The sequence below is a fragment of the Triplophysa dalaica genome, chromosome 20, assembly GCF_015846415.1.
Source record: "Triplophysa dalaica isolate WHDGS20190420 chromosome 20, ASM1584641v1, whole genome shotgun sequence".
Classification (NCBI taxonomy): domain Eukaryota; kingdom Metazoa; phylum Chordata; class Actinopteri; order Cypriniformes; family Nemacheilidae; genus Triplophysa; species Triplophysa dalaica.
This window is the reverse complement of record NC_079561.1, coordinates 13,920,381-13,933,284: the sequence shown is the minus strand read 5'-3', so window position 1 is coordinate 13,933,284 and position 12,904 is coordinate 13,920,381. Positions and strand designations below refer to the sequence as shown.

At 39.0% G+C, this 12,904-nt stretch overlaps 1 protein-coding gene across 3 annotated transcripts in view; it reads left to right on the top strand.

Annotated features, from left to right (window-relative positions):
• The window catches only part of utrn (utrophin), a 159,163-nt gene that overhangs the window by 62,293 nt on the left and 83,966 nt on the right, over nt 1-12,904 (top strand). For all 3 annotated transcript variants that reach the window (XM_056734046.1, XM_056734047.1, XM_056734045.1), the window contains exons 51-53: nt 1,424-1,629; nt 2,371-2,525; nt 3,133-3,322. In XM_056734046.1, coding sequence (XP_056590024.1) covers nt 1,424-1,629; nt 2,371-2,525; nt 3,133-3,322 — 551 coding nt within the window. The remainder of the gene's footprint in view (nt 1-1,423; nt 1,630-2,370; nt 2,526-3,132; nt 3,323-12,904) is intronic.

Sequence of the window (12,904 nt, the reverse complement as noted above, 5' to 3'; positions counted from 1 at the left end):
GTCTGAACGGTGTTTTAATCTTTGCCTTAATATTGGTTTTATTTTTAATCTTACCTTACATACTAGTATTGTTCTTGGTCAATTTATCGTGTTTTAGTTTTAGCCTTCATTTAATTCTAGGCTTAAAGGCTAAAATACACTACAAGACTTTTGCTCAGATTTTGCCCAGATTTTCAGTATGGACTTGTTGCAGAAAGACTTTGCCAGTCAAACTATTTGATCATTTTGATGTTGTAGTGTATTCCAGCAATTAGTTAACATTGCTCTTATTCTTGCATTATTCTGTGGACACAACATGTTTTACCGTCTTTTATACCACAGTGCTGTTGAATGCTTCAATCTGATTGGTGACAAACGTTCTATGGGTATGCACTAACTTTCAGTAAATGCACACCTTTGAAGGTGCTCCAGGTCTGCTGACCGCATTACAGTTCCATATTACTTCGCCAAGTTTAATCAACAGAAAGGTTATTGTGTAGCCACATAGCACCCTGCTCTTGATCTGATGTTTATAATGTCAAACTTACATGTTAATGGAAACGCGTGCACAGTTTCGTTTCAATAAACACAAATTTAAAAAAATATTTAGAAATACAGATACTGAAATCGAATAAATATAATCACTAAATAGAAAAACAAAATGAATGAGTAAACACCTATAGCCTACTGGATCGTTTTCCTTTTCATGCTGCTTATAACTGATAACAAATATATTTTGATAGACCTACTGTTTCAAAACGCTTGAAATGAGATGCGCAAGAATGTAGTTCTACAATCAACAGCATTTTAAAGACGATAACATGACATACATTGAAATTAAACATTTAAACAATGAATTGTGGTATGGTTACCATGGTATAAGCAGAACAATTCACTCCGGTCCGTTCAATTATTTGAAAGTTAATGCACCACCTCAGGGTGTGCATTAACTCTCGAATAATTGATTGGCTCGTGGTCAATTATTCCATACTTATCATTATTGCTTGTGAGACCCTAGTCAGATCAAGTGTAAACCCATGACACTTGTGCATCATAAACAGGATTTTATGTATGCTATTTGTATAAGTCATCTTTGGGCGCAGTCTTTATTCTGAATTGTATCTGCATTACATGAATCTATTCCAAATTATTGATATTTGGTTTATTATTTCAATTATGTTATTTAGTTCAATTGTTGTCAGTTCAAGTGTGTTTATATAAGCAGTAGAGAGTGCTTTGATAAATAGGCAATTTCAAATTCTATTCTATATTTAAAGAAGTGAAAACAACTTGATGAAAAGCCTATTGCTGATGTGTCAGACTTTATTTTTGTAAACAGTAAACAACATGTTTACGGGTAGAGGAACCATTTTAATGACTGAGGACATGGACGACATCTGTTCTGAGGTAAAGTGACAATTTATTATTCCTGCTTTGTGTCCAGTGGAGAAGGTCCGCAGCCAATGGGACAGCACACAGAACGGTGTGGAGGCGCGGCTTCAACAGCTCGATCGCATGATCAGCCACAGCGACCAATGGGAGGAGCTGAGACGGAAGGCGAAGGCTCTGATTGGTCAGAGCGAGATGCGTTTGCATAACTTGTTGCAACTGAGCAGAGAGCCGCTCACGAAACAGATCAGCGACAACAAGGTGAGATCTTTGACCTGTGAATGATCTGAGGTCACATTGACACATGAATTTCTCTCACTTGTGCTTACATAGACTGCTGTTAATAAACTTGATATTTTTATAGTTTTTTGTATTGTAAAAAATTGGAATACACTTTTTTGTTTGTAGTTTTTGAGTAAATGTTAGTAAAAAATTATCAATTTAACATGCTTTCGTCATTTTAAATTGCTTTATAGGATTAATCTCCTTTAATTTTAGTTCTAGGTTTCATTTAGTTTTTATTTATTTCCATTTGTTCATTTTAGTGCTATAACTATATTTTTATTTAATAATGGCCAAGACAACACTTCCAGTTTGGGATGATGAAGAAGTGTGCTGGATGATGAAGAAGTGTGCTGGATGCTGTCAGTTTGGCAACACACACACTACTCAAACTGACCTGTGGGGGGTGCTAGAGTCCTAATTTCATTCGACACTGTTTTGTTACATATTTCTGTTGTACGTTATTTGAGAAAATTGCTTTTGTCATGGAAATACGTTCTATCTTCAGTTTTAGCATCGATTTGTCTTGATTGTTTTTTAAGGGCCAGCCTTTTCAACCCCTAAATCCTGGCTCATTTTAAAATGCCTTCTCTGTTTGCACAGACACTAAACACCCAACACTTTTACCTGAAGTGACTCTATGTGCATTCTCATTATTGACCTTTTGTTGTGCTCTTTGAGATCGCGTCTGTATTTATCGATCTTTTTCTTGCTCTTCAGGCGTTTCTGCAGGAGCTCTGTCGAGGACAGGAAAGCGTGACTTCCTTCAATGACTTGTCCAATCAGTTGCTGCAGGAATATGCCTCTGATGACACACGCAAGGTCAAAGAAGTCATGGACAAACTCAACAATTCCTGGAACAGCATCAATAACAGGTTTATGTGTACACACGCTCATATATGCACACGCATGAATTCAACTGGTATACAAAAAACCTTTGAACTAAACAGTTACTATGGACACAAATATGTGACCTGGAAATATTGCAGAATCTTTGAAATATTTGGTAACACTTAATTTCACATTTAAAATAATGCATTAATACACAGTAACTATCGATGGCTCTAAAATAAAATAACTAATGTACCCGATCTCACTGAAAACATGTGACGTTTTTGGATGAATTCGTATGATGTGAATCGTACAAAAACATATTATTATTAGAACAACATAAGCAAGAAAGAAGCCACACCCCTAAATGTAATGTCATACTAAAACAAACGAATGATGTACGAAATATATTAATTGCACATTTCCATTAATCATATAGATTCCTCCCGCTGTCTTCTTCACTGACTTTGTGCATGTCATCACCTAAGATAAATGTTTTACTCCTTCCTTGACAATCACAAAACCATAACATTTAGAACCCGCTGCTGTCAGAAACGTCGTCCTAAAGACACTTTCTGACACGTGTATTGATGAATGAATCTTAGCTGAAAGTGTTGTTTATAACTGTCTTAATCTGGTTTTGGTTATCAGGGCGTCGGACCGCCAAACAGCCTTGGATTCAGACTTAAAGACTCTACAGGCGTCTCTTCGAGAGTTAGAGTCTTTCCTTAAATGGCTGCAGGAAGCGGAGACCACCGTTAATGTGTTGTCCGATGCTGCCCAGAGGGAGGAGCTGTCCCAGGACTCCGCCCACCTCAAGGAACTGAAAGGTCAACTCACGGTAAGTGCTTAGTTTAAAGCCAATCTCAAGTAGCCAGGGTTTTGACTGTTTGCGTTAAAGCTGGTTTACCTTGTAGGATCATTCGACCAGGAGCTGCCAAAGGTTTTTAGTAACGATTCACACAGAAAATACATTCAGGCTTTGTCATAAAGAACTTTGAGTCTTTGGAGACTCTAAAAAGATGAGTAGAGATTTTTTTTAATGAAACACTCAAAAGCAAAGCAGAAAGTTTAGTTTTGCTCCCGAATAACTAGTTTACTTGCAATTTTACTTCAATAACACTTCCAAGATTTGACAGACTCCCTTAATTATTTCGACACACCGACCCCTAGAAGTTCTGTAATGCCAGCCAATCAGAAAGAAGCTTGTCATATTCAGCTAACGCTAGCTATTTTTGGGTAAGGTATAGCTTGCCGTCTGAAGGCGTGCCGTCTGGTTCTGAGACTAATCTGGGACATGTGATGACTCAAGTGTGTGTGAACGAGATTCAATTATGTGACAGTCAGTCCTCATTAGTTTCCCTGTCAGCTACAGCACAGCATACAAGTAATCAAGGTGTAGATCGGTTCCGTTGAGAAAGAGTGGCTCTCTCTTTCCTTCGTTCTTTCCCTCTGAGATCTTTGTCTCTGCTTGTCCTCTGAGATTTATACTCCCAGTTTGAGCCTTTTATCTGCTGTCCCCTGTAATCACGACTGGGCTGAGTATGTCTGCTGTAAGACTCATCCTGGAAATCCGGACCCAACACATTTGCATCTCGATGCGTAATGTGCCCAGCAGTAGAATTGTCATTCTGTGTACTTATTTAAGAAACACTGGATAAAAATTGCAATTGGGAGTGCCTACTCATGTGCTTCTCGTGAACGTAAAGACAATTGTAAAGATCAAATTTTCAAAACGATTGTAAAACTCTACCCGTCAATCAAAGACCATTTCCATTTAAAGGGCTCACGAATTTGAACAGACGTGAAACTGCAGCTCGCCAGCCTGGAATTAACGTAACACCATCCATGAATGCTAATATCATTAATTTACAGGCCTTTTCTCCATTATCACCTTGTTTGCTTCTGTATCTATTTAACATGAAAAAATAAGGTCAGAACTGGATTGTGATTGGATTGGAATTAATGTCATCATTTGAGCATGTCCATTAAAAATGTCAAACTGCAGCATTCACGCTTCACATAAACATAATGCTATTGTCCAAGGATATATATGACTAATATAATAATGATATGGATATTATATGCATAATCTTTCTTCATTTGCCCATAAAATTCTATACTTAATTAAATTAAGTTGCTTCAAACCATTCAATTATCTAGCATCATTCGACATTTGATAAAATTCCCTTTTAAAACATTCCCAAGTTTGTCCATTGAAAATGTCCAGATTAATAAAAAAGGCTTTTTTTAGAGTTACGTAACAATTTTTTCAATTACTTTTTGTTTATTGCATTGCCTAAAGATCTACCAGCGGATCTAAATGTCAACAGAAAAACCTGAGATGAACATGTAAACTAAACATGAAACCACAGTCCAAATGACATGATTCTGGAAGCCAGTGATTCAGACTGCTAACAGCTCCCTAAAATAAGCCCTTTTACACAGTTTCATAGTTGTGTTTTTAACACAGAAGGATATGCATTTCTTTATAAAAAAAGACACAATATTGGATTGAAATGTTTTACATGAACATTCATTTTGTTGTTGTGTTGTTATCAAGGTAACATTCCAGTTATAAATTGAACTGGCATTGATGCTGTTTTTATGTGTATGTCATCACACTTCAAGTGCTATGAACTCTATAGCAACATTATGTTGACTTTCCAAAGAAATGTACTCTATTAGTCTTTCACTGTGGTAGAATCCTTTTTTTAGACATATTTTCATGCTCCTTTTTGGCTTGTTTGTTTATTTTTTAGTAATTCCAGACATGCCATTTTGTCTGAGTTCATGATTTTGAAGTCCACGTTCAGTTTTACTGCTTTATTTACAAGCAGCGTGTTTGTAATGTCACCGTCAATGCAGATGACTGACTTGTTATGATCTCGGCCGACGCCTGTGTTTTGTTCGACGTCAGTGATAATGACATGAAAGAAAGGGACTTATAGATGTCTTTATAATGTCACTCTTGCTTCTTCGAATGCTTTCGCATTTCTCTCCCATCGAGAACCCCTAGCCTATTATTTCCATCACAATACAATTCAAGTGCTCTGACGTTCTTCAGTGTACAAAGAATAAAAGACGAACGTCATGAAAACATTGTCACAGTTTATATCTTTCAAATATTGTTTGATTTTTTATGTTGCAATATTAGTTTTTTTATATATAATTTTAGTGCTTTAAACTTAAAAAATAATGTAGGCAACGTTTCAATTTTTTATTTAGGTTGTTTTTCCAATAATTTTTAGGTCAATATTCGATTTGATTTCAATGAACAGAAACGTTCTTGAGTTTTTAATTTCTGCAAACCATCTGCTGTAATGTTGATCTGAACCGTTTATTTAACCTACAAAAAATGAGGTCAGGGCTTGATTGGATTGTGAAGAGTTGCGTGCCGGGGTTTAATGATGTCATTGGTCTAATGTGTAGGCACAATTTCATGAAAGACATTATAACAAGATTTTTGTCTTTAGTATAATGCGCATTAAAAGCATTAGTTCACATTTGTGTATTTGGCAGACGCTTTTATCCAAAGTGTATTCACTGAGATTTGAACCAGTGACTTTCGCGCTGCTAGCGCAGTGATCTTCCAGTTCCAGTAAAGGAACACCATAGGATTCGTTTTATTTGTTATTGACTGTAAACATTTGTATTAAAGGGTCATCATAAGCAACAACATTACCGCTCTGATTCTTTGCCGCTCTCCTCATGTCTTGGATGCGTCTCACTGCTCCATTTCTGTCCGTCTCTCAGGAGACGTGCTCTCTTTCAGTAAGTGTGTCACCCTCATTCATTCCCTCACTGAATTTTCTCTCTCTCTCCCGTCGTCTTGCTTTAGGGGCTCAACCGGAGTTTCTCCTGTCCGCTCCGTCGTCCCTTCCCCCCTTCTCTCTTTCCCCCTCCCTCGGTCAGTGTGTTTCTTCAGTTTTGCGTTAACCTCTCTCCGGTACTCTTGTTTACGGCTGGTGAGCGCTCATTACCGCTGCGCTCCAGTCTCCTCATCTGAGCGTGAGTGTGTGTGCGGGACATGTTTGTCAGGGCTCGACGCATTTCTCTCGGCTGGTGGTGGGGGATATGCGAGCGCGTGTGAGCGTGTGGAGGAGAGGATGCGCGCTCTCAGACGCTGGCAGTCGTGTGCAGGCAGAGTTAAGATGATGGCTGTAGTTCGGACATCTCTGCAGAAAGTGGTGGTCTTCTTACACCGGCTCCAGAGAATGGCCATATCATCACCGCGATACCAGAAACTGTGCAAGGTCAGTGCCGTCCGGACCCTCGCCGTGGTGCTTTTAACCGTGCTGGGTTTGTTGGACTTTACTGTAGTTTGCAGGATGAAGTTCAGGTTCATGGTAAATCCAAATAGTTTATTCTTTGTATCATTTGTTTGCATTTGTTTGTTGTGCCAGCGCTGATTGTTGTTGTTGTTTTTGATAAACTCCTATCGGTGGCATTGTGCTGTTTTTATATTTGTGTATTTGGAATGACAAACAAGTTGAACGTAATTGCAGATGTTGTGGAGAAAACGTGTACGAACCACATACAGTATGAGTGAGAATAGAAAGAAGTTATTAAAAGGATGTTTATGTTTTTGAATAGTGTGTAAAGTTTGATGCGATATATGAAGGGTTTGATGTTGTTTACTATGGAAGAGGAAGAAACGTTTTAAAAACGAGATGTTGTTGTGATGTTTCACAGTATTTAAAAGACTGATATGTTACCAGTCTTCTTTTGAACAACTGTGTGTGATAAAGATTAGGTAAAGCAACAGCTGCTTCCATATTCGGTATTTAGCTAAAATACTCATAGGATTTACAACCACACACACATTTCTCAGTCACTAACCGCTGAGAGACAAAAAGCATTTCTAACCGTACCAAACTCATCTTTGTTTGTTTATTAAAGAAGCGAAAGCACGTGGCAATGTGTTTGTAAGTGAGAAAGGCTGTGTGTCATTGTAAGATCCGTTCCCCGCATCTGTGGTGTAAAGGGGTCATATTCACACACTCCTGTAGCATTTCATTCGTTTGTGCTCTTACAATGTTGGTCAAGATTTCTTCCACCAAGCGCGAGGATTCGCCACCCTTACAATTGACTGCCTGTTTTCTGAAGTATTTCTACCTCCAATGACCTCGCTTGAGTAAAAAACTTACACAGACCAGTAAAGGTCAGACTGATGTTTATCGGGACGGGTCAAAGTGACTATAATAGCTGTTGATGGGGAAAAAGGGGTGGGTGTAAGTTAATGAGGTCATGGTTGTGGTTAGGATTTCTAAAGAAGCTTTTATTGTAGGTTGATTTATGGTTACTAAACGGACCGAACAGTGATGAAACACTGAAATTATTTGAGTTTCACTGCTCTGAATAGAACATTAGGAGTCAAATCAGAGTTAGCCGCACAGTACTGTATACACAAATCCTACTGAAGTAACAGGGTGTTAAAGGAGTAGTTCACTATAAAATTTAAATGTATTTACATGATAATTCACTCACCCACATGTCACACAAGCCATCCGTGTGTTTATTATGTCTTCTGTCGAAAAGGAATTGAGGCTTTTTAGGAAAGCTTTCCAGTATTCTTGTCTTAATTTATGTTGAAAAGTATATCATTTTTTGTTTTCTTGGAAAATGACAAATCGTTTCGCTAGACAACACCCTATTCATCGGCTGTTGTTGTGTAGAGCCTTTGAAGCTGCGATGAAACTGAAATTTGGACCTTAACGAACAGCCCCCCTTTAAAGTGCATTATATGGAGAAAAACCATGGCAAGCTTTTCTCAAGCCTGATTTGTTTTCAACAGAAGAAATAAACACACTGGCATAGTATGACATGTGGGAATTATCATGAAGTTTTAATTTTACAGCTAACTACTCCTTTAAGTGGGCTAGTCAAAGATGAAATGGTGTGGCAGTGGGAGTCTTAGTCTCCGAGGGATTTGCTTTCGATTTGGTTTTAAAGCGATTCTTGATTCATGTGTCAGTTTTCCAGCAGCCGTGCAAGCTGGGGTAAGTGAAGACGACTGTGTCGAAAGATACCTGAAATCTGTCTACTCTGATCTGCTATCAGATGCAACTGAGGCTTTTAGTGTAAATGCCACATCAAAGCGACTTTAAACTTAGCGGTAGTGAACGGGTTTGTGCCAATTTCTCTGTGATGTGTTGCATACAAGAATCGGATGTGCAAATATGTTTTTAAAAACAGAATTCATGACCGAACATTGGCTAACTCTGGGATGTTATAATGTAGAGCTTTTTCAGCCTTTTGTCCTCGACTTTCTGAAATCTCTCACACATGTTGTTTTTACACATGCATGTTCAGTTTTTCATTTCAAACGTGTCTGCTTTGTCGTTTTTACACTGTCCCAATGACAATTAATTTCTTTGTGAAGACGTTGTTTTTAACTGTTTTTATCAAAAGGACCTTTTTGCAAGTCATACTTGAAGTGAAACTCTTGAAAGGGCGCTTTTGACACGACTGTGTTTCACACGTGTACATAGTTTACCTTCACAATGAACATTCTGTCATCATCTACTCACCCTATTTTCATTTTAAACCTGTGTGATTTTCTTTCTTCTTACGGAAAACAAAGAAGATTTTTTGAAAAATGTTGTTAACCGAAACCCGTTGGCCCCCATTGTGGACACAAAAGCAATGCAGGTCAATGGAACCCAATGGTTTTCTGTTACACATTTTTCAAAATATCTTCTTTTGTGCTCTGCAGAAGAAAGAAGTCACACTGGTTTGAAATGACAAGAGGCTCTCACGTACTGTAAATATGACAGAATTTATAATTTTTACACCGCTAGTTAAGTCATATCTGCGTCTACACCTCAGACTGTTTAATTGCTGCTGAAATGGCAGTACTCTTGGCAAGCCCTGAGAGAAATCCGGGGTAGGAGTCACAGCCCCCAGGTCGAGAGACCCCGCACTGGATTACAGACAATCCTAATAACGCCCTCGAGTCTCAACCCGATGCGTCACTCGTCTGATTGGCTCGTTTATCCCATATGTGAAATCCTTCAGATAAGAAGCACACACTCCGGAAGCATTTAACCTCTCCTGGGTCAACTCTCCCCTGAGGAAAAGAAGTTAGTCCTCGCTCGATCAAGCGGCCGTGAGCCAGATGGAGGCGGAGCGGTGATCGTTTAAGCGTTCTTGGGCGGCGCCGCTGGCTCTGCACCCTTGGGAAGGCATCAGTCATTCTGCACTCTGTTACTCTCCTCCGGGAGGAATCCATCTTTTGGAGATCCACTGAGCCTCCCTAGGCCTGCTCCCCCGCACCGCCTCCATATGATTTTGATGAATTAGTCCTGCTTGGACTGAGCCACAAGTGTGTGCAGGTGTGATTGTGCGTCTGCCGATACAATTCCAGCCTTCATCTGCCTTCACATGCTTAGTTAATGCGGAAAATGAACAGTAATCTGTTATTAAACAAGTAGAATGCTTACCGTACCCTGATACACAATGAGCTTATAATGATTTATAACAATTGAGCTGTCCTAATAGGACAAATACCTTTTCATGTAGATAACATATCATGTCGTAGAAGGAATGCGTTTAAAATCAATAATATAAAGCTTGTATTTTTGAAGCATCAAAAAAGTTTAAAAAAACTGTACACATGTGTTCTTCTGATCATAGGTTTTTGCAAACTGTATATAATCAGATAAATTAACATCAACAGAATCAATAAAAATAATTATTTTAAGATGGAACTTCAGGAATGAATCAAAGTAACGCTAATTTGTTCAAACACTCAAGGTTTGAGCAGAAATTGTATCCTTATGCAGTACATAAGGTGAAAAATTCTGTAACATAATATTATTCAACCGACTGAAGTGCAGCAGTACTGGGGAAGTTGCTTGGTTACAGTCAGACCATTACATAATTTATTCTCGCATTTAATTTTTATAGGAAATACAAAAATGTTGCAGAAAGTGTGCCGTTACCTGAAAAATTTCATGGACGTTCCCTTGTGTCTGTGACCGCTCAAGATTCTATAATCAGCATGTTTGCTGGATTAGTGTTATGTTTCATTTGAGATTTATGCTTGCTTTTTTATTTGAAGGAGGAAGGTGAGAAAGATCCTAATTTATGTTCCTGAATATAAACTCTCACGGTTGTGGAACGACTTCAGGGCTTAATAGTTTAATAGTTTAATAGTTTATTATTGTGTGAACTTACCCGTTAAGTCTGGTAAAACTTCAATGTGTGAACCAAACAAGTCAAAAACAAAAGCAAAGTAGCGGGTTCAGCAAAAGTCATGGAAGTTCTTTAAAGGTATTGCTTAATCCAGTGAAAACGTCAGCACCATTCCATCAGCCAGACGTGCAATTCTGACCCCCGGCTGCCCACCGCTGCTCCCGGGCGTGGTGACCCTGCCATTGGTTTTGAGGGTTGAAAAAAAACTTAGCTCTGTATACTGTGGTATGCTATTTGAGACCATTTGTTTTATTGCACTTATGCTTTTTGTTGTCCTTATGTTGTTCCAATTGCTTCCATTCTATCTATCTCAAGTCTATCTCAATTCGCTTAACATCATTTCACACACTCAAACTAGTCAAATTTTTCCTCTTTCACAATAAAAATCTGTTTTTCCATCGCCAGTGCGCACACACTCTGAGTCACGGCTCTCACTTGAAGCACGTTTGCACTGTTGTCCATACACAAAGTACTAAGATGCTACATGAGTGTGTGTGTGTGCGAGCGTGAGTTTGCGTGTCTGTGTCAGTGTGTGCATTTGTTTGTGCGCGTTCGTGTTTGTGTCTGCGTATGTGTGTGTGTCGGTGTATTTATATGTGTGTCTGTGCGTGTGTGTGCATGTGGTTGCATGCGTGAATATAGATTGAAATGTGTGCCTGAGTGAACGGATATCAAGATTTATCTGGAGTTTTTAGCCAGGTCATCAACATTTGCCACATTTTAGGAACAAGAGGTGCATGTTTGGGGCTATAAATCTCTCCTGACATTGCATGATATATTGTCTGTCCTTGGACTGAGATGTCTGGGAATTGTCAGGTCTGAAACGTCATCTCCCCTCCTGGCCTGTAAAATATGTTGACAGTGATCACTTGATGTTGTTGTTGGTGTTTAATCTCTTCGTCTTTCCATCTGTGTGTAATTTTCTCGACCTGTGATCAATAAAGGCCTGTCTTGGACGCCTTAATATACATACATGCTGCCCGGCCACTCCTGCACTGATCGATATGGCTCACTCTCGCGAACAAAGACCCACATCTCCATTCATCTGTCTCTTTCACTGCAATCCTTCGCTCTGGGGTGGTAGTCAAAGCGTGACATGAAGGAATGATGGCTTTCCTCATCTCACTCGTTTGTTTCGCGGTTCTGTCCTTGCTCTTTCATCATTCTGCCTCTTTCTACATGGCTCACGTCTCTCCACGTTTTCTCTCGCTTCATTTGTGGCTTTGTCTGCTTTGGTCTCCTCACATCTTTCTTGTCTTGTTTCGTTTGTTTTTATCTGGACTTTCTTATTACGTTTTTTTATTTTCTCTGTTCACTTGGTCTTTTCAACTGTTGTCCTCCTTTTCTCCTCTTCTCTCCTCCCCTCACATTCGTATATCGTCATTTTACAATAATGTGGACTTTCACATTCAAGGACGAAGTACTCTTCATCATTCAGGACTGATGCTTTTTTAAGAGCACAACATTCAAGAATTCCTGCCTTCTGGTGTGAGTCAGTGAAATGAGTCTGCATCCATCTATACTCCGGCCAGCACTTTCAGCTTTTGCTGCTGGCCTGTCGGAGAGTAAAATGGATAAAAAACTCCTTGAAGATTCATTATTGGACCGCGAGTGTAGTGACTGTGGAAAAATATAGAGGCAGTGTTCTCCTGGGCACAGAAACAGGACTAAAGTCACTAAAGACGGATTAATATCTTACTGGACCTGATCAATTATTTATATACAAGAGAGAACAATGAAGAACGATATTGTACATGTATATATATATACACAGTATATACACGTGTGTATATATATAAAGGATCCCCTGTTGACGGGCACAGACTCGTTCCGCTGGGAATAAATGTCAGGACTGCTAAACAGATCGGATCAGAGACGGGAATGTCCTCTGTGTTCAGTCAACTTGCTTTCTTGTGGCTGTCGATCAGATATTGATTACATATCCATGTGGTCGTACAACCCAAAGCTTTTTAAGAGTTCTTCAGTTAAAATGAGCATGTTGGGGCTGATGTATCATTCACACACCTGTCAGGTTGTTAGTTTGGTCTGCAAAGCCTCATAAATCTTGGAGATTAAAAGCTTTGTTCAAAATGAATTAACTGTGTGACACTGTCACTGAGGCCAGGAAAAAGAGCGAGGTGCAGATACTACTATAGTCTAATCTGGCTCTGTCAACCTTTAACACTGACTACCTGCTACCTGTAAAGACTCCAGCTCAAACTCT